This window comes from Magallana gigas, chromosome 9, assembly GCF_963853765.1.
Source record: "Magallana gigas chromosome 9, xbMagGiga1.1, whole genome shotgun sequence".
Taxonomy (NCBI): Eukaryota; Metazoa; Mollusca; class Bivalvia; order Ostreida; family Ostreidae; genus Magallana; species Magallana gigas.
This window is the reverse complement of record NC_088861.1, coordinates 44,294,739-44,317,125: the sequence shown is the minus strand read 5'-3', so window position 1 is coordinate 44,317,125 and position 22,387 is coordinate 44,294,739. Positions and strand designations below refer to the sequence as shown.

At 33.0% G+C, this 22,387-nt stretch overlaps 1 protein-coding gene across 3 annotated transcripts; it reads right to left on the bottom strand.

Annotated features, from left to right (window-relative positions):
• Positions 1–12,239: 12,239 nt before the first annotated feature.
• LOC105329134 (uncharacterized) lies at positions 12,240–22,102 on the bottom strand. 3 transcript variants are annotated; one of them, XM_011430307.4, is made up of 5 exons: positions 21,224–22,097; positions 20,685–21,119; positions 20,275–20,358; positions 14,673–14,741; positions 12,245–13,451 (listed from the first exon to the last, which is right to left on the bottom strand). In XM_011430307.4, the coding sequence occupies exons 1-5, from the start codon at positions 21,273–21,275 to the stop codon at positions 13,324–13,326; spliced, it is 768 nt and encodes a 255-aa protein (XP_011428609.3). In that variant the 5' UTR covers positions 21,276–22,097; the 3' UTR covers positions 12,245–13,323. The 3 variants fall into 3 exon arrangements, with proteins under 3 accessions (XP_065927126.1, XP_034334213.2, XP_011428609.3); XM_066071054.1 differs by lacking the exon at positions 20,685–21,119 and having other exon boundaries at positions 12,240–13,451; positions 21,224–22,102; XM_034478322.2 differs by lacking the exon at positions 14,673–14,741 and having other exon boundaries at positions 12,243–13,451; positions 21,224–22,099.
• Positions 22,103–22,387: the final 285 nt, after the last annotated feature.

Sequence of the window (22,387 nt, the reverse complement as noted above, 5' to 3'; positions counted from 1 at the left end):
TTTCACATATTCGAAGACAGAGAAAGCTTTTGCAACTTTTTACCAAGAGAAATGTGAGAAAATTACTTGTACAAAAGAAATATATTTAAAAATGCATTTTTCTCATAGACTTCAATGTTAACTTCAACATATGATAAATTTATTAAAATTAATTTAATTTTTGACGTGTTTCATTTTCAAATCTTATTTCAATAATCACATTTTCCCCACGTTTTACAATTGAATATTGGTGTTTTTATTAAAACTATAAACGCCTTAGTTAATGAATATTTTTGAAGTACGGTATATAATGAATATTTTCTAAGTAGGAAAAAGAAATATAACATTATGTCTATGTTGTACACTAAACCAAATGTTTGTCAGTATGATGAGCTGTACAAAAGAAAACATTGTATGAGATACACTTTGGTCATGAATAAAATCTAAGAATTATGGTTACTAAAGTATTTAAATAAACAAATCGCAAAAACAGCGTTAACGTGTACTATGGCATATAAAGCTTTGAAACTAACTGATTTCCGTTCCTATTTTTCTAGAATAAATACTTTTAAGTTCGATATAATTTATTTACTTTGACTTTCGACATGTTTCGACATGTTACACAAACTCCAATAATATATAAATAGTGCCTGTTTGGGAGGGTAACTGTTGAAATTGACACCCCGAAGCGGAGGTTGAAATTGGTTTTCTAGGGGTGTCAGTTTCAACAGTTACCCTCCCAAACAGGCACTATTTATTTTATTGAATGTCCTATTTTTAAAGGAAATTTTAATGCTTTTATATAGAAATGAAGTGAATTATACGGCAAACTGTACGCGCATCATTTACGCGTAAGTAACAATATGTTGTGTTACCTGTTGCCAAGTGTGTTGCTAACGCTGAGGGTAACAGAACGGATTACCAACTGCGTCTAAACCGATCAAATTTCAGTATTTAACATGAAAGTATAATAATAACTAATATTGAAATTTACCGGTTTGTTGGGACGTAATTTCGTGTATTCCCGTATACCTACAAAATGAAATAAGACTTTATATCCTTATTTACTTAATTCGTGGACGATGTTCATTCATGGATGAGAGGTACCCACCAACTGTACGAACATTTAGCCGCCACAAAATCTAATGATTCCACAATCGTATATAAATAGTGCCTGTTTGGGAGGGTAACAGTTGAAATTGACACCCCGAGAAAACCATTGTCAACCGACGCGAAGCGGAGGTTGACAATGGTTTTCGAGGGGTGTCAATTTCAACTGTTATCCTCCCAAACAGGCACTATTTATTTTGTTATACTGAATGTCTTAATTTTTAAGAAAATTTTACTGCTTTTATATAGGAATAACGTGTATTGTACAGCGAACCGTACGCGCATAATTTTCGCGCATGTAACATTTTTTTAATGTTACCCGTTGCTAAGTGCGTTGCTAACACTGAGGGTAATAGAAAATATTATTAACTGCGTCTTAACCAATCAGATTTCAGTATTTAACATGAAAGTATAACAATAGTAAATATAACAGATAAAGAAGCATTCATATTTATTGTTTGCCGAGTATTTTCTTAAATGCAGATTAAAGAACTGGGTACGCTAAGTATAACATATCGGCCCTGTTGAAATATGAAAAATCAAACACATGATATCTTTAAAATGTTCGCCGGAATAATTCATGTAGGACACCCCATGCATGAATGTAACTTTCGTTTGCTAAAATTCACGTGCGTTTGGTAATTGTAAACTCCGAAACCGGACCTTGTTTACGGATTTTGTAAAATATATGGGTTTTTGTAATGTTTGATCTGATATTTCTAAAAGGCCGCATTCGAGTACATACACCAATATTTCAGAATAGCACAATTTTAGACTGCTTATTAACATAGAAACGGAAAAAAATATGTACAAGACTGCGGCCACTTTCGTTTTTTATTTTTTTCTATTTTCAAGATGCACAAAAAATGAATGTTTTCATTGGTTAGCTAAGACGTAAGATGAGTTTCTTTAATATGACATTGCCTAAAAAAATACTTAACTGTAAAAATTGACTTATGTTGACAATTGACTTTAATTAAAGAAAAATAAAACCGTTCCATGGAAAAATTGGAGTATTTTTATTAGTTTATTAGTCCTTAGACACAGTGTATTTGAATTACTCACAATTGCATACGTGTATTGCAGATAAAATGGTCAACATTGTTGTGTAGTAAAAACAAATATACAATATTGATTTCAGGATGGATACATATATAAGAAGAAATTTTTTTTTAAAACCTCAACATTTCTTATAATTTGCTATTTAATGAATATAAAGTTATCTGTGTGTCGTTGTACTCTACATAAATGACGTAACAAGTGTAAACAAATGACGTCATAAAGTAGCTGAGAGAGAGAGAGAGAGAGAGAGAGAGAGAGAGAGAGAGAGAGAGAGAGAGAGAGAGAGAGAGAGAGAGAGAGAGAGAGAGAGAGAGAGAGAGAGTTCATACAGATACATTTAAAATTTCAAAACAGTTTTATTATCAAATCTGAAGTCAGATTCAAAACATTATATTTGTGTAGATTTATATATTTGGTACAAAGTTATTAGAAATATATACTAGTAAATCAGACACTGAATGTTTGCCGATCCTGTTGAAGTAATTAAATCAAACTTAAAACAAATATTTTCACAAGAAAAATATAATAGTGATCATATTCCTATATGCATGCATTTTAAGTGCCCAGTAAATTTACTAGTACATGGATGTCATTAGTCTCTGGAACGGGACATGTGTCTAGAGGTTAGTCGCGTACATTTATATTCTACAGTATTTAAAAAAAATTACAACATTTTGCGAGAATGTAGGAATTCAAAACTAAGGATAGATCTAGCTGTGTTTAGCTTTTTAAATGACAACTTTAATTCTAGAAAATACATTAAATACTTTTTTTACATCGTTCACGGATGTCTTGCGTTAATTATTTCTTGATCGATCTAAACTATCTATTACGGTAGAATGTTGGTAATAATTTGTGTTGGGTTATCATTATTAACAAAAAATAATCAGTTCAGATTAAAACATTGTCAAATATATATTCATGTCGCTGGAATATTTACTGGAGGAATTAAATCGCCGAGCAGGGGTATGTCCAGATTTTTGATCAATTGATCGATTTCATTCATCTTGATAATATCTTGATAGTGTCTTACTAAATGTACATTAATCGATTAGTAGTTAAGTGTGCATAGTGTTTCTTCGATAACTTCCTTCTAAAACATTCAATCTAAAGTATAATATATATAGTTGTTACAAAACAAATGTAAAAAAAAATCTTCTGACCCCCTCCCAATGGATTTATTCAAAACATTGGAGATATAATCCTTTGAGTGTTAGGTAATTTAAAAGCAGGTCTTCGCGCGATAACTTCACATGAATTCATAATGTTTGCGTGCCGATTAGTGAACGGGATCATGAGAGTACCCCAAAGCACACCGTGTGTTCACATTCAGCTTTATAAATATTTGAATAACAAAAACTGTTTCTATTACTTTCCTATCGTTGGAAATGAAAAAAAAAGGCCTTTGATTTTCCATCTTAATATAACAAATACAATTTAACTGCTTCATCTTTCAAGCTTACATGCAATTATTTGATACATTCATTTGAAATAATGAACTAAATTAATTTCAAATAATATATATGTACATGCTCCAGCTATTATGGTGTTTCGATGGGGCCACTTCGACTTTCGCCTTGAGGGCGAAGATGCGAGAGTGTGAAGTTGCGAAGGCGAAATTGCGAAGGTGCGAAGGCGAAGGAACGAAAGTGCGAAGATGCAAAGGCGAGAGTGCGAAGGCGAAGGAGCGGTACTACTATCGCTCTTTCGCCCATGCAACTTCGCACTCTCGCCTTCGCAACTTCGCACTTTCGCCTTCGTCTTTTTTTTTTATTGCATTCAGCATGAGGTATCGGTCGATTCCAATGGAATCGAATTTGTTGCAGGCACCGCACTCGCCCGAGGTTTGCCGATTAATCTCAGATGTTATTGATACCCATGCGCTATAGGCCATCGTGCTTATTATGAAAGTTTATTAATATGTTACTGTGTTATATGACATATATGTTAACTGATGCTCACTATGCCTAATCTTTATATACTCCTCATAAAATGTAATGTCCGCAATAATGTGTACACATACACTTCCAGACTCCCGTCACTTATTAGCTGTCTGTTTACCTTAAACCAACATCAAGGTTCAAACACATTACCATTTTAATTTAATTATGCGACATTCCTTTTTCATGCACGGATGAGCTGGAGAGGGGCGTGGACCCCCCCCCCCCCCTTTCCCCCACGGAAAATTAATTTCACACAGTAATGAAGAGAGGGTCGGACACCTACCCCCCCCCCCCCCCTCCACCCCTGGAAAATTTAGTATTATTGATTTCACATAGTAAAATACCAAAATATGCCTCGGACCTCCCCCCCCCCCCCCCCCCCCCCGACTAGTACAATTATCCCTCGGAACCCCCCCCCCCTCTCCACTAGAAATCATGAAAATATTGATCTGCGCAGGGTGTTGAAAATAAATTCTCAAAAGTTAATCTTCTGCCAAAGATGTTATTTTATACAGCTAAAAATATCTTTAAACGATAGAGAGCTTAAAGAAAATATCTTTAAACGATAGAAAACATAAAAAGGCAAAGGCAAAAGTGCGAAGGCGAGAATGCGAAGTTGCGAGGGCGAAAAAGTGATAGTAGTATCGCTCCTTTGCCCTCGCAACTTCGCACTTTCGCCTTCGCATCTACGCGCTTCGCCGTTGCATCTTCGCACTTTCGCTCCTTCGCCTTCGTACCTTCGCCTTCGCAACCTCGCATCTTCGCCCGAAATTGCAAAGGTCGAAGTGGCCCTATCGGAACACCATAAGCTATATATCGAAGAAAAAGACTGAATTTTCTACTTCCGTTTATGAATTTATGAACAACAGCGAAAATTAAAATTGTCATAAGATATGGTAGCCCTTGAATTATTTTGTTTAGTCGAGCAAGCTTTTTGGAAGGCTATTACTTGTACAGCTTACACTTCTGTCAACACTGGAGAAATAGTATGTCACATGCTCAAAACAGGATGACAGGCACGTGTTATTGCTGTTTTCATTCTCTTGTCTAATCATCTTAAAGAGAGGACAAGCATTGTGGGCAAGTTTATAAGATTATAGGAGTTGACACTGCTGCTGATATCTATAAAACCAGCGATCAATCTGGAGCGGGCAAAACCTGCCCTTTCAATTTTTCAAAAATCCGTCAAACTAGATAATGTAATCATGCAGTTTTTAATTTTTACCTCGGCTAAAAAGCTCTTATACAGTAACTTTGAAAGAAAGATATTCACATGCATTAGACATTTAAATTGATTTAGATATAAAAAAAAAAAAAACTACATTCATTTTAAATACATTTTGCCCATCGTCTCAATTTGCACATTAATCTTGTACATTGTCAGAGGTGCAAGCGAAAGTTGCGTAACACGACCTCTGGTGAGAGAATGCAAACTATTATGATGATGATGTATAAATTTATATAACATGAAACATAATTAATTCCTTACTGCAAAAGGCAAAGAAATAATGGATTAAATATGTCTTTATTTACATTATATACCAGAACATCCTTTTTAGGGTCTTCCGTTTCCAACGGAAGACCCTCTTGTTATTCTACGGTTTCTTTTTCTTTATTATTCTTTTTTTTCTTTTTCTGACTTTTTTGGAGCGCTATTTCTCAAAAACTATTCAACCGATTTGAACAAAATGTTAATGACTGATAGAGCATGATTGGTGCTACATATTATAAAATTTTCAAATGATGACGTCACTTCCGGTTTCAGGTATTGAGAATATTGTAAATTTTTAAGGGTCATTTTGTCCACGCATCTCCTCCATAACTAATCGAGATAGAAGCTTGAAATTTTCAGGGATTGTAGATGAATGTCTGTCGATGTACCCCCATGCTTCCAATTATAAAAATTGCTCAAGGCCTCGAAGCTCGCCTGAACCTGAAAATTAGCACCAAATTTTTTCACGAAATTTTTCCACTTTTTCTGCAATATCTTTTGACGTATACATATTTTGTCAAAACATGTAATGCAAAAGTTGTTTTAAATTTCACGGGCTTTCATTTGATATCAATGAAAAGGGGCTGGCCCCTAAAATTAGGGGCCAAAAGGGCTCTAAAGTCTTTTTACAATAACTCTTTACTGAACAATAATTTGTTATCAATTGTAGAAGCAAAAGTGTTTATTGTAGAGCTGTTTATCTATGCAGTACCATGCCTAAGTCATATATTACGTAATTAGGGGTTTCAAGGGGCCAGAAGTTCAAAACTTTTATCACAAATATCTGAAAAAGGAGAAATATTTTGAAAAGCAATGTAGAACAAAAGTTGCTCAAAAAAATGTTCTGTACAATATGCTTTCTTTATATTTTTTGTTGATGGCCCCATTAAGGGGTTTAAGGGTCGGTCCCTAAAACACAATTGTTCAGATATCTCGAGAACGGTTAACAATTCGTGAACACTTGTTGAACAAAATATGTTTATATTTGCAAAACCTTTCATTTGATATCAGGAAAAAGGGACTGGTCCCTAAAATTAGGGGCCAAGGAGGCATTAAATTCCTTTTACAAAAACTCATAACTGAAAAATAATTTGTTATTAATTATAGAAGCAAAAATGTTCATTGTACAGATGTTTACCTATACAGTACCATATCTAAGTCTTTAATTACGTAATTAGGGGTTTTAAGGGGCCAAACATTCAAAACTTTGATCATTTATATCTGAAAAAGGAAAAATATTTTGAAAAGCAATGTTGAAAAAAAGTTGCTCAAAATTATGTTCTTAATAATATGATATCTAACATTTTGTTGTTGGTGGCCCCGGTAAGGAGTTCAAGGGTCAGTCCCCAAACCAAAGTTGTCAGATATCTTGAAACGGTTAACAATTTGTTAACTTTTGTTGAACAAGATATGTTTATAATTCCGAGACCTCTTATTCGATATCAAGAAAAAGTGGCTGACCCATCAAATTAGGGGCCAGGAAGGCTACACAGTCTTTTTATAATAACTCTTTTCTAAGCGATAATTTAATACCAATCATTAGACAAAAAAAGAGAACTTTTTAAGCTGAATCTAACGCTGAAATCCGTTTTAAAATCAGACAATGCACTACAGAGATATTGGGGTTTTAAAATTGATTTTCCGAAAATTTTGATTCCACATTCTTGGTTAAGAAAATAGTTTTATGTTCAGAAATAAATTAACTCGTACCTAAAATTATTCGATAATTGTTAAATCGTACTATTACACATTCGGATTTGTATTTTCTAAGTCGTTCTTCAAATCGATAAGGTTTTTGTTAATTCGTACTAAGAATCATTCGGATTTTGTTACCTCGTACTAAAAATAATTCGATTTTTTTCTTTTTGTCTTAGTTACTTATGTTTATTGTTTTGAGAATTTTGCTTCTTACAGGAACTTCAAGCTTTACTTTCAATATTAACGGAAGACCCACTCGTTGCTTTGCAACGAGCTTTGCTCTAGTTATAATTATTATTTGAAGAACGTTGTCAATACATTTCATGACGTCATGACGTTTTTGGTTAACTGAATAGCTATAAACAATGCTATGTTTAGATAACTATTATATGGAAACCGTAAAAGATATTTTCAAAAATCAAACTGTTTTGAAACCGTTTAATTTTCTAAATAATTCACTCAAAATTTCATTAACTTTGAAAACAAGGCCGATTTTGCTGTTTACCGTACCCAGTTCTTTAGCATCGAAATGTCGTAAATGATAGTTGCTTAAATGACTATTGTCTCTTTGTGTTAAAAAACTTGATTTTTGTTGTATTTGTATCTTGAACGTAAGAGCTATTCCTATAATTTGGTAAAAGTTTTGGGTACCTCTACTAGATTTCTTTTAATTCATTTAAGTTGTATTTAATCTTATCTATTCATTGACAGTGTATTTATATCAAATAACCGACATGGTATATTAAAACAATAATGTAATATATGTCGGCTTAAAAACCGTTGCAAATTGTTGGAAAACTAGTAAGTAAAATCAATATTCTGATCTGGATAGACTTATTTTAGTAATCACGAACAGTTCAAACATTCATTGGACGATTTCTCGACCTGCCCGATTTGGCACGCCGTTTCGGTTTCTGTGATCGGTTTAATATGTTTTATCAAAGTTCCACGTAAGTGTGAGTTGTAGTGACTGATATCGAGTCGAAGCAATGCTTGCTAATTTTATCCAATCCGTGGTGTCGTTCTGATTCATAGTTTGTGTTTGTTTCATAACTCACTGATTGGTCTAAAAATTCAAAATAAAACATTACAAAGTATGCTATAGTACAGTGTTATTAATTAAGTCATCTAAAAATAATAAATTAAAGTAGTAAGAATAAAAATAAATTGTTCTAAAAACATAAATTAAAGATAAATAAGTATTTACAAAGAATATCACTCAAAAATTTTAAAATGTCTGTGAAAGAATTGTATTAAATGTATGTTTCTCTCCACGACAGCGGTGTTGTTATCCCACCCCACCGGGGGGGGGGGTTGGCGGGAGTCGAGTTACAGGTTTCACCTGAAACACCAGTGCTTCGATAAGCACATGATGATCTACTATTATTTCAACTGGTTTTTTTTTACTGAAAGCTAAATGAAAGGTGGCTGATTAGCTTAGCTCAGCTAATCAGTCACCAAATCAGGTCATTAACTAACATTCACAATGACAGAGCTTCACAGAGTTGCGCGGAATTCCGAACGCAGTTGCGCGGAAATCCGAACGCCCTGTACTTCTCAGTAAGTAAGTAAGTAAATAATCTTTTACTATACATTTGAGCTGTTGTTTCTTTTTTTTGATAAGAAGTCCAATGATGACTCACAAAGATTCAGATAGGCTGATCAATGATAATATATTTGCTTTGGTCTTAAATCTTCAGGTCACATACACTTAAAAAATGTCTTTATGGGAAATTAATCATCGATTATTCATTACGATTACATGTAGTATTATTTAATGATAAAAGCTTTAAAATACAAGCTTACATATCATTTTTCTTACAGTACTCCAAGCTCAGGAACACGACAATCAATATTCTATTAATAAGAACCGCTTCAAGTAGTCTTTCAAAAACTTGAAGATATAGATGTACTGGTAAAATAAATAGAGAATAATTCATGGCGAAATCTGTATCCCATCCCATATCAACCCGAAACCCCAATAACAGCCCTAGGTCCGACACGTGTTGTTGTTTTTACAATATATTTGAATTCAGAAGGCTTAATTTTCGTTTTGATGTGGAAAAACTACTTTACTTTATCCTTATCTACACATCGCCTATTTTCGACTTTTAATTATATTGTGACGGCATCTATACTGAAATTTTTAAAATCATGACATCATCGTCTCTACCTCAGATATATGTATGCACAAAAAAATAGAATAAGATACGAGGTTAGGTTTTTTGAATAAAAAAAGCAAAAATGTTCCGGAAAGGTGTAATTAAGGGTGTGAAAAAGGGTGAGATATATAGATCATTACAAAGCTATTTTTATATCGCATCCTATATTGCCCGAGGTCGCTATATATCAGCCCGAGAGCTGTCAGTTTTGAGGACTGATATACAGCGACCAAGGGCTAATATATTATGATTTTCTTAACATAAAATTATACAAGATATTAACGAAATAATATGCTAACAAATCAATTCGTGTCTATTTATTCCATCTCTGATAAACTTTCCTGGAATTTTTGCTCCAGCTGTTTGTATACTAAGTTGACGTCGACGTACTGTTTGACATCATACTCGGAGTTTGGAATTGAATGACACATACCGAACTCTACGTCATAATAGCCGATGATTAACAGAAAGGGGTGTGATATAGCATTCGTAATTGCCGGAGAGGTGTGTTATATAAATCTTATATCACACCCCTAAGGTTTATATCACACGGGTATGCAACATTTCTGTTTCAACACTGGGCAGAGAGGGTAATATTTCCTATAAGTGTACGATATTACGGGTGATGATACGGGGGTGTGATAAAGGCACGTGTAAATATCAAGGGTGCAAAAAAATCCTGTATTTCATAGCTATTATAAAATAAAACCTGATCATATGCAAGAGACATAACGGCGATCGATGTTATTGATCTTGGTGTACTATGCAAGAAAAATAATGTCGTTCTCTGTTGCTGATTTTGGCGTTCTCTCCAAGAGCAATTAAAGTGAAGATGTTCTTTGTTACTGATGTTGGTGTTCTATCCAGGAGAGGTAACATTGATCGGCGTTACTGATGTTTGCGTTCTATCCAAGAGAAGTGAAATTGTTCTTTGTTACTGATGTTGAAATTCTATCCAAGAGAAGTAACGTCATTCTCTGTTACTGATGTAGGCGTTCTATGCAAAAGAAGTGAAATTGTTCTTCGTTACTGATGTTGGCATTCTATCCAAGAGAAGTAACGTTGATCGGCGTTACTGATGTTGGCATTCTATCCAAGAGAAGTAACGTTGATCGGCGTTACTGATGTTGGCGTTCTATCCAAGAGAAGTAAAGTTGTTTTCTGTAAGTGATGTTGGTGTTCTATACAAAAGAAGTAACCTCATTCTATGTTACTGATGGTGGCGTTCTATGCAAGAGAAATAACGTCGTTCTCTGTTACTGATGTAGGCGTTCTATCTAAGAGAAAAGAAGTTGTTCTCCGTTTCTTATGTTGGTGTTCTATCCAAGAGAAGAAAAGTTGTTCTCTGTTACTGATGTAGGCGTTCTATCTAAGAGAAGAAACATTGATTGGCGTTACTGATGTTGGCGATCTATCCAAGAGAAAAGAAGTTGTTCTCCGTTTCTTATGTTGGTGTTCTATCCAAGAGAAAAAAAGTCGTTCTCCGTTACTGATGTTGGCGTTCTTGTAACGCTGACCAATGTATATGTGTGTTTTGAATTTCAAGACAATACTTAAACATGGTATGGTGATTTTCAATCGATCAGTATATCTAAATCTATGCACAGGAGAAATTTAAATAAATGCAAACACATCTGATGCGACGATCGTTACAAAAGGTCTAGACGTGATCGACTTTACTACCATTGTCGGTGTATCTGTGGTAGTTTATTTTGTCGGTGTATCTGTGGTGGTTTATTTTGTCGGTGTATATGTGGTGGTTTATTTTGTCGGAGTATCTGTGGTTGTTTGTTTTAGGAATGTGTCTGTTTGAAAATATTTTTGTCAAAGCACAAAAACTTTATTAATGTTATTTCCCATATTTGCTAAACAAACAGATATACCTTCAAAAACCCAGCTTCCTGAAGACCTGCATTCTGTAGACATTCCTACTGTTACGTCATAAAGATTATAATTCAAAGGAAGGCTAAGAAGCATGCTTGATTTCCTAACTGTAGTATTTTCTTTCTTTACAAGAATTTGTCCGTCCCCCCAATACACAGTAAAAGAGCGGTATTCTCTACAATTTAAAACTCCCCCTAGGTTTATTGCGAAATATTCGCCTTGTGGAGTGCGCCGAATGCAAGATTGACTCTTTACCCACCCACCTATGACGATCTCGATTGGTTCTCCGTTAGCTGGGGACTTTCACGCTATATGAGCGTCGCTGCATACTTGCACTTGGAAAGCAATGAAAGTAAATATATTGGATGGATTTCCATACTTGTCTGAGTATTTGTATCTATATATATTCGACGTAGATAGGCGTGTTTGGAACCAAAATACATCTTAATTAAAAAAACATCTTATATACTGTATATTGAGTAAATAATGATATTTTAAAAAAAATGAAAGTTTCATTTAACATAAAACCAACGAAATCACAGATTAAATGTGATTTTCTTACTACCTGTTAAATGCATAACTGATATGACAATATATATCACATTGGCATTAGGCTGGTATGATACCAAAAACACCGTAAAAAAAGGCTGTTGACTCTATCATAGATTATGTAATATATTCTTGTTATTATATCCTGTTCTCTTCCTCTGATTCACACACTTACATGTACATATGTATCCCAAACATAATGCTCTTATGATGTTGAGGTTTTTGATGTGTGTCCTTCTTAAGCAGTTAGCGTATTAGCATAACGCTTTATGTCATGAAACAAAAACTTAAAGCTTTTTATGATGAATCAAAGCATCGAGAATACTAAACGCTGGTGATGTTTGATATATGCAACTCTTTGAACAAAAATGACAAGTCATATATCATAAACTGATATAGCGAGTGTACCTTTTAATGAAGCAAACATTTAACTGGGTTTTGATCATATAGTTAAGCAATAATACATTATCTTAAAGGACAACAATTTTAAACTCATTTACTTCATCTGTACGTTGAAAAAACCCAAACAAAACATGAGTCATTTCGAGAAAAGAATATTGTAGTACATGTACATTGCTTATTGAAATGAAATTGTCCTCTGGTTCTCTACGAATTAGAAATGTATTCATTATGAAAATATCGGTGATTTTATAATGAAAATATGCATACCATATGATAATATTACATTTCATGGTAAAAAAAATTCTGATAAAATTCCTTAACTAAACATTAGTGGGGATCCAAAAATGAACTTCTAGGTACAATACTCTATTCAAATTAAGTAAAAGATAAAGAAATTAATCATATTATTTTTATTGAATTGGTTATAATACAATACGTTTGTGCACATTCCTAAAAATGCTTTAAAACATTTCCTGAAGCCTACCGATCTGATGAAAACCAGATTGTATATATGTTGTTTAAATATGATGGTACCTTTTTTATTTATCTGTTTCACGCCATTATTCATAATCTTTTCATTTTCTATTTTGAATACAATATAAGAAAACAACAGTGATTGCCAACTATGCATCCACAAAACGTATATTGCTTATATCATTAAGTGGCGCCATCGTCCAAAATGTATCAATATTTTTTTGTTATATGTCATTATAAGAGTAACCTTAAGTGTAGCAATGTAACAGTGCATTTTGTTAGTTGAGTTATATATAATTAACCATGGGAAACATAACAGTGTACTGCTTTTTATTCTACAAATGTTTATTATGCATTGTAAGACACACGAGTGTAAGTTTTGATGTATAAGTCGATTTACAAACCGTTGCAAATTCTTAGAAAACTAGTAAATAAAAATCAATATCTAAATCTTGACACTCATATCATTTCATAATTCACAAAGAGTTTTAACATCCATTTTGCGAGTTCTTGATCTGCCCGATTTGCCAGGCCGTTGCTGAGTTTCGGTGGTCGGTTTAATGTGTTGTTAGCAAAGTTCAAGGTAAGTGTGAGTTATGACTGATAAGGAGTTGTAACGATGCTCGCTTACTTGATCCACTCTGTGCTGTTGTTCTGATTCATAATATGTGTTTTTGTCAGAGCTTGCTGATTGGTCTAAAAATTTAAGGGAAACATTTAAAAATAATATAAACTGCATTTGATGTAGCAAATTATTTTAGCAATAAATTGTCAAAATATTCATGGATAAATAAGTATATACAATTTATATAAATCAAACAAATTTTAAAATGATTACGAAAGAAATCCATTATAGTTATCATTGCGGAGGCCATTTTTTTTTTCCGGGTGAATCCCACCCTGGGGCTGCGGATTTTCAGCTGAGACACCCGTGCTGCAGTCAGGAATACATGAGATCTCCAATAACGGAGGGGTTTGTTATGATAACACTTCATGCTTGGAAACAGTTTTTTTTTTTTTTATAGTAAAACTTAAGAATGTTCAGTCGCAAGTTGTACTGGTTGATAAGATTACATTGTAGTTAATTAGGTTTTTGAGGAATTTGAAAGATGGAATATTAGAAGTGAAAACATTTGAAGTGAGTGTGCGAGATGTTGCTTCTTTTGTTGGCAATGTCAGGAATGAAAAATGACAATAACATTGTTGACCATCTCAAAAATCCATCAAAACGAAATACAAATTCAAAGCAGAGCAACACGGACCTCTAAAATGATAGAAGAAGGATCAGGTGCCTAAAAAGAAGGTGCATTCTGCTGACCGGTTTAAACCCAATCTGTGCTCTTTGTCGTAATCGAAAAGAACGCGAAAAATCTGTAGACAATTAGGTGATTAACTATTGTCTAACAATTGGTATCAAAAAAGCATGTTATATAAATTGTTAGCAGACATATTTATGTATTCTCATGCAAGTGAGCTCGAGTTTGCAGCCGAAGGCTGTTCTTTTGAACAAGATACAAAGATTGTACATAATATGTGAAGTGACTGAGAAAAATCAAAGTTTAACGTAGAGAGAATTGAAAGGTATATGTGTAGTTATTGAAATAATATGTTACGCTCTGTTGGGCAGACTTGTATCATAAGGTACCATTAACCCCTAATCAAAAAATATTTAATAAAGAAACTTTTCCTATTTTCTACATACTGTGTCTTTATTATTGTTATTATGTGTTTTTGTGTCATATAAAATGAACACTATTGGGCAGCGTTCCTATGTAAAACTTATTGTTTTTATTCATTTAGCACTTTGTAAGTTCTTCAGAAGACGACAATCATTTAGCTATTAAACATGCTGTTCTTTATTCTAATTCGTTTAGTATTATTACATGATAAGAACTAATAAAATTCAAGCTTACTTACCAATTCTCTTACAGTACTTCAAGCTCAGTAAGACAAAAATCACCATCCCAGCGATAAGAAACACTCCAACTAGTCATACAAAAGTTGTGAAGATATACGGGTACAATGAAACCTTTTATAACACCACATACATTATTTAGATCACCATTATATACGATAAAGAACTAAGCATTATGTTTTTTTTTTAAAATAAATTATTATTAAAAAAACCCGTATAACTGCTATTTTCTGCGGCCCGAAATTTTTGCGATTTAGACCCCAAAAAGTATCAAATTATATTCTGAGTTTCTAATTTCTGCGATTGCATTAGACCGCAAAAATATACATACAACATAGTATACATGTACAGACATGTACATTGTATCAAACATTTATGCGGTTTCGGGAATTCGCTTGGGTATTACCGCCGCTACCATGAGTAATGGACATACTCTAAACCCTGGCCTGGCCTCAAAGTTGGCCTGGCCTCATTTTTGGCCTCAAAATTGGTCTGGCCCCAAATTTTGGCGTGGCCTCAAATTTTGGCCTGGCCCCTAATTTGACCTCTTCAAATATTTTTGACCTCAAAGTTAAAATTTTTTCTTTTTCTCATTTTTTTAGATTTAGATTGAATTTTTATTGATTTCTTTTAGAAACTTACAATTCAATTCTTTTTTGATGTTTAAAGAATAATCATATGAAAAAATAGATACGACAAGTGACCGATTTTTCAAATTTGATTAATTTAATCCATGTTTAAAATCACAGACAATTCCTTAGACATGCATGTACAGCACTGCTCTTACTATTGTTAAGGAATGGATTATGCCAATACCAAAGCCATTAACTATAAAACTAAGAGTCGCCACCCCCTCCCCCTCCCATTTAAAAATTAACCATTTTAAGAGACATACCTGATTGATATCCAAAACTTTTGTATACTGGTTCATAGTATTCAATTGTTATCACATTGTAATGCACTTTAAAATTTGCAGTTTGTTTACATTACCTGTCCACACCGATCAAGCCCAAAGTTCCCTACCCAGCAGAAATTCAATATCAATCTTTTCTGTCACTAATCTGCTACATTGGGGTCAGATTCATTGCCTATCCTATCATTAAAATTTCACACGGTCTAATTTAATTAATGGCATTTGTGAACAACTGCAACATTGCATCCTCCGATACCTTGACTCAGCGATGGTCATTAATCATCACCTCCTGGTTAGAGAAGAGTTTCATGCATATGTTGCTTGTATATTTAGGAAACAATGGGGAATTGTCATTATCAGAATTTGAACAAAGCAAAACATTTTGTTACCTTTGGTGTTGGTTAAAACAAATATTGGCCTCTACCAATATTTTTTTCTCAAACAAGTCGTTGGTAAAAGATGAGTTACACAGATTTTGTCTGATCCTGAGAGCAGTTTGATGTAAATATATTGAGAAAAACATGCCATGGTTATACAATGGCAGGGTAAAAATCCCATTCTTAAGTTCTAAAGAATTTCAAACAGGCTGAATAAAAATCAATTAGAATGGATTACTCGACATACCTTTTGTCATAAATATACACTGTTAGTACTTTTATATTTGAGTATATTTTCAATTGTACCTATTATTTTTAAAATACTTTCACTATACATGTAAGACACTAAAGCCACCAAGTAACTAAAGATGTTTAATATGGATTGGAAGTAAATCAATAAAAAAAATCAATAGAAATCATCAAATATATAAAGAAAATATAAAAAAAAAAAATTGAGGCCAAAAATTTTTGTAGAGCCCAAATTTGAGGCCAGGCCAATTTTTGAGGCCAGGCCACAATTTCGGGCCAAGCTGATTTTGAGGCAAAAAGTGAGGCCAGGCCAACTTTGAGGCCAGGCCAGGCCAAAGAGGCCAAGGCAGGCCAAGCCAGGTTTTAGAGTATGCCTGAGTAATGAGGGTGTTGTTCTCGATTATAATTTCCCATTACATGATCACTTTAGATGCGGTAATTGCCGCGTGGTCAATGTCTATCTAACATTTTTTTTTTTAAAGCAAATGAGTTTCGTGCAAGCGTTTGAATTACATTATCTACGCGTGCTGATCGATAGGTGGATTGATTTACCTGAGAGAAAATATCCTGATTTTGAATCTGTATTTTTTTCAGATATATATGTATATATATTAGAAAAGACATCCCTGGTAACAAACATGTATATAGTTAATGGGAAATTTTGGAACTGTTCCATTCTGAAATTATATTACGAGTAAATTAGTGATAACTTCCGCGTACAGACTATGAAGTAACATAATGACCACGTTTGAGAATACAACCCGCCTGAAACCGGTAGATACGACAATCATCGCAATAAGTGAATAATCAAGAAAAAAAGTTTAGTTTGCAATTTCATTTTCTGCGGTTTTTTCATACCCGCAAAATACCGAAGAAAAAAAACTACCACAGAACTTACCCGTTTTACGATACTTTTAAGCTTATGAAAAAATACAAGTTGAGTAAAACAAATCCCTTTTGAAAAAAATCGGGGTATTAAAGTACACGTTTAAAAGAAATTGGCTATTTTTCTTATTGAAACCACGTGTACCATCTATTGTTTTAATGAAATATACATAGAAATGAAGAAATAAAACAATGCCAGTATACACTTTTTCCTCATATTGAATCATTTTAATCATGTCACTGTAGAATATTAAATCAGATTCGTTAAACAGTAAGATTAGGGTTTTTTTTTAGTCTAAACATATAAACAAAAGTAAAAAACACCAACATCTGTAACGCCGATCGTCATTACTTCTCTTGTGTTGATCAAACACAGGGCGAAAAACCATCTTTTAGCGGGTCCCTAAAGGTGACTTAAATGTGGCTTAAAGCATATATCACCTTTATGCTAAAGCGTATAGATCCTTAATGTCCAAACTTTGTTAAGCCACTTTTGAGCCATCTTTAAGCCACCTTTAAGCATTTCAAGTGGCATTTACGCTCCTTTTAATTTTTTTTACACCATCTTTAAGTTCCGTTTATGCAAACGTTGATCAAGCTGTACAAATTCATCTTGAATACGTAAATTGAATGCAAAAGATCTTTTGTAGGGTGGAAGGGGGGGGATGATTTGAGTGATGATATAGTTTCCAAATGGGGGGGGGGGTGTTTCAGGCATTTTTTATTGTCGACATACACCATGCAGAAACAGGTATCAATACCCAAGTTTTGCTTGTGTAAACACTTTATCGCTACATTGAACACAAATTGCTATTATCAACACCGCTCTAATGAACATATATTAATTGCCGTTGCAAAATATCATTTTTTATTTTTTGTTTCAAATTTATTCTAGAGGAGAGCACAGTCCCTGTCTTTAATTCTGCATATAAATTATATTAGAGTATGTTTGTTTCCTATTATAAACTAATCGGTGAAAGCTCAAGCTAAAGCTCTCTCTCTCTCTCTCTCTCTCTCTCTCTCTTTTTTTTTTCTCTCTCTCATTAGTAATTGATATGTAATATTTGACTAAACGATACATAATGATAATAATAAAATTGATAATAATAATAACAATAACAATGTCGTTCATTTATACAGGAGAGCACAACTAGCTTACAAACTAGTTCACGTTGTGGTCCTGAAAACGAATTTACAGATATCAATTATATACAGAAACTGATAGAACATACAGCATGTATTACTGAGAGATAAATAAATATACATTATATGTGATTTTAACAACATGTAATTGCCTAAAATAGAGCCATACATTATATAAACCTTCGATGAAAATAAAATGCAAGCTATCACTGCAACGCCGAATGAAAATAGTCTCTGAGGTGTTCAATAGTCGAAAACTATCAGTTGTATGACTGTTAGCACATGATGTTAAATTCATAATTTTCATTGAACCGGATCCAATATTCAATCCGGTATTTAGAATCTGTTTTCGTAATAGTACACGCATTCACACAAACTAAGTACGACCATGGTTTTTTCTTTTCTTTTTTTAAAAGTCTTTCCGATTATGAAAGGGACTTAGACACGATTTAAGATCAATTTTTATTTTATTTTGTATGTATAAAATGGTTAACTGGTGCATTTTAAATGATTGACCAAAATATTAAATGTAAAAGTCAAGTTACAAGCGAGATACAGAGGTAAGAAGTGGTTGTTATGTAAACAAATCTCGAGTCTTGCAGTTGTTTACAAAAAATGTAAGGTAGAGAATTACAATTTTTTAGACAAAATGACATGCAAAAACAATTTAAACTAATTCAATATCTTCATAAATACTATTATCAACAAAAGAAAGATAGATTTGATTGAAAATTACACCAATACAACACATATTTAAAAAATGACTATAATCGAGCTTTGTTTACAAAACAAAGAATTATGAACTTTGTATATTGCTTATAACTTGATATTTGACTTTCAAATTTGTACATAGCATTATAAACTTCTATATTTATCAGTATAAATATTGGGAATGGAAAAATAAAATTTAAAAATTTAATGTCAAATCGTGTCCAAGTCCCTTTAAACAAAATGAAAATAAGCAAATAATACATGATTTAGTAAGCAGTTGAAGAATTTTTTTTTCATTTTAAATTATTTCCAGGTCTAATTCTAGATCTGATTTGATTGAAAATTACACCAATACAACACATATTTAAAAAATGACTATAATCGAGCTTTGTTTACAAAACAAAGAATTATGAATTTTGTATCTTGCTTATAACTTGATATTTGACTTTTCAATTTGTACATAGCATTATAAACTTCTATATTTATTAGTATAAACATTGGGAATGGAAAAATAAAATTTGAAAATTTAATGTCAAATCGTGTCCAAGTCCCTTTCAACAAAATGAAAATAAGCAAATAATACATGATTTAGTAAGCAGTTCAAGATTTTTTTTTTCATTTTTAATTATTTCCAGGTCTAATTCTAGATCTGCTACATGTAGATACATGTTAAAGATGAAAAACTCTTTTAAAACTACCTTCGTTACATCGGGCTTTGTTTGTCTAGACATGGTTTTATTTGTTTGTGTATATCTCGTTAAAGTCTATTGTCTGTCGAACTTAAGAAAATCCCTGGAACTAACACAGAAAATATAAGATATCAATAACAGGTGTGTCTTGTGCCCAGGTACACGTCAGGGTTTCTAAATGATGTTGAAATCTTAGTATGTATCTGTATACGATAAGTCCAGTGAAAGAAAGTTTTATTACATTTGTAATTAACTCTAAAAATATTAATTTATATTTATAATATTCCTCGCCCTTGGTTTTAAAAATATATAATTTAAATTTAAAAATCAAAGATATGAGAAATCTAGAGTCTAATACCTTTAAGTACCTTTAACCTATCTTTAAGGAGAACTGTGATAGCGTCTGTTATATGCAAGAGAAGTAACATCAACTGGCGTTACTGATGGTTGCGTTCTATCCAAGAAAGGTAATATCGATCTCTGTTACTGATGTTGGCATTCTTGTAACGCTGACCAATGTATGTGTGTGGTTTTAGTTTCAAGACAATACTTAAACATGGCATTGTGATTATCAACCGAGGAGTTCATCTATATCAATGAACAGGAGAAAAAAAAAATTGAAAAAGTGAAAACATACCTGATGATGAGACGATCGTTCCAATAGAACTAGACCTGATTAGCGGCACTTCGTTTGGATCACTTATGGCAATGGGCGGTATATCTGTGGTGGTTTAGATATCAGTTTGACAATAGTTTATATTTGTCTAAATACACAAGCAATGTCAATTTTCTTTTTCTTTATAACTGTAACCAACTTTTATTCGCGTGCGAGACATTTTCTTGCGGTTTGCAAGTCTCATTGTCGCAAATAATTCTTTTTGCGAACCAATATTTGCCATATAAAGTTGTAATAATAAAACAGGTTTGGATAAGGATTGGTCGCGAAATTCGGTCGTCGCAAACCAATGCATTTCAGGTAAATCTCGAAATAAAGTCGCCGTGAATAATCGTTGGTTTACAGTAACTACTAAATAAATGAACCTATACCTTCAAAAACCCAATTTCCTAAAGGCCCGCATCTTGTGGATATTCCTATATTTACGTCATCAAGAGTATAATTCAAGGGAAGACTAAGAAATATGTTTTCATCGGGCGTTGGGTCTCTTTTCTTCACAAGGATTTGACTGTCTCCCCAATGCACACTAAAAGAACGATATTTTCTACAATCTAACACCGGCTCGCTGGCTGATGCGGAGCATTCACCTTGTGGATATACCTGTATACACGACTGGGTGTTATTATATCTACCTAGTTCTATGACGATCTTTTTTGGGGGGGAGCTTAACGCAATATAAGCATCACTGCATGCTCGCACTTTAAAAGTGATGAAAGTAGCTCCACTATATGGAATTCCATACTCAGTTAAGTTCGTGTATCCACCGTCCTTTGTCGTAGAGAAGTTTTGTGGCAAGCAACATACATCTTAAATTACAAAAGCTCATTTTTATGTATTTGAAGTAAATGATGAAATGACAAATTAAAGGTCCATTTAACAAAGAACACTTGAAACTTAAATTGTGTATTACCTGTAAAATGCATAACTGATATCGCAATACATATTTCGAATGCAAGTCCCATATTGGCATTTTGGCTGGTTTAATAAAAAATAACGTTATAACAAGTTTGTTGACTTTATAATAGATAATGTCATATTTACTTGCTATTATACATCGTTTCCTTCCTTTGATTCACACACTTATCACACACACAGGGTTCGTATGATGTTGAGGTTTTTGGTGTATGGTCTTTTCTCAGCGGTTAGCGTATCCGCTAAACGCTTTGTCAGGTAACAAAAACTATTACGCAACCCGGAAGGTTCGTAACAGCGCTACGAACGATCAATTAAAGTATTGGGAACACGTATAGGTTAGCCAGTTTGATATGTTCAACCTTTGAACAAGAATGACAAATCATCTATTTCACTTTTTCGTGTGGTAAGCATTTAACCGAGTTATTATACTAGACAACAGTTTAACGACAACAATTTTAAACTCATTTACTGGGTCATAACTTTGAAAGAAAAAAAACATAGGTCATTTCGAGAAAAGGAATATTGCAGTACATGTACATTGCGTATTAAAATGAAATTGTCCTCTGGTTCTTCATTGAAATTAGAATCATTATGAGAATGTGGGTGATTGTGTAATGAAATGTGCATACCCGATGATATTTCTACAGTTCATGGTAAAAAAAAACCCTTTAATATAATTTCTTAACGAAACAAATGTGTGATTCTTAATTTTAGACACTACTTTTACTCTCCTACGTTATTATAAGGTGCAAATAATGGTGTTTATTGTACATGTGACTGGTTTTTTTTTAGCATAACGATTTTTTTTTAATTGCAAGGTGATTGAAAGATGATTGGATTAATATTGAATATACTCCTATTCTGAACACAATTTGATTTAACACTTGTTTTTATAAGTCATATATGCATTATAAAATCCAATGCTTTCATTTGGTTTTAGTTGAATTTTTTTATTGAGATAAAAGATAAATCACATTGATTTTTCTAGAAAGTGAGAATATTGACTTGTATTACACTAAAATGTTAATTTTATACAGCTTGTGTTACATGAAAATATTAAAATCAATGAATTCTTAACAAACTTATAGATATCTGATAGAACCTTCACTTTAAGCTGAATGTGTAAATAACTGCTGTGGAATCATTAGATTTCGTGGTG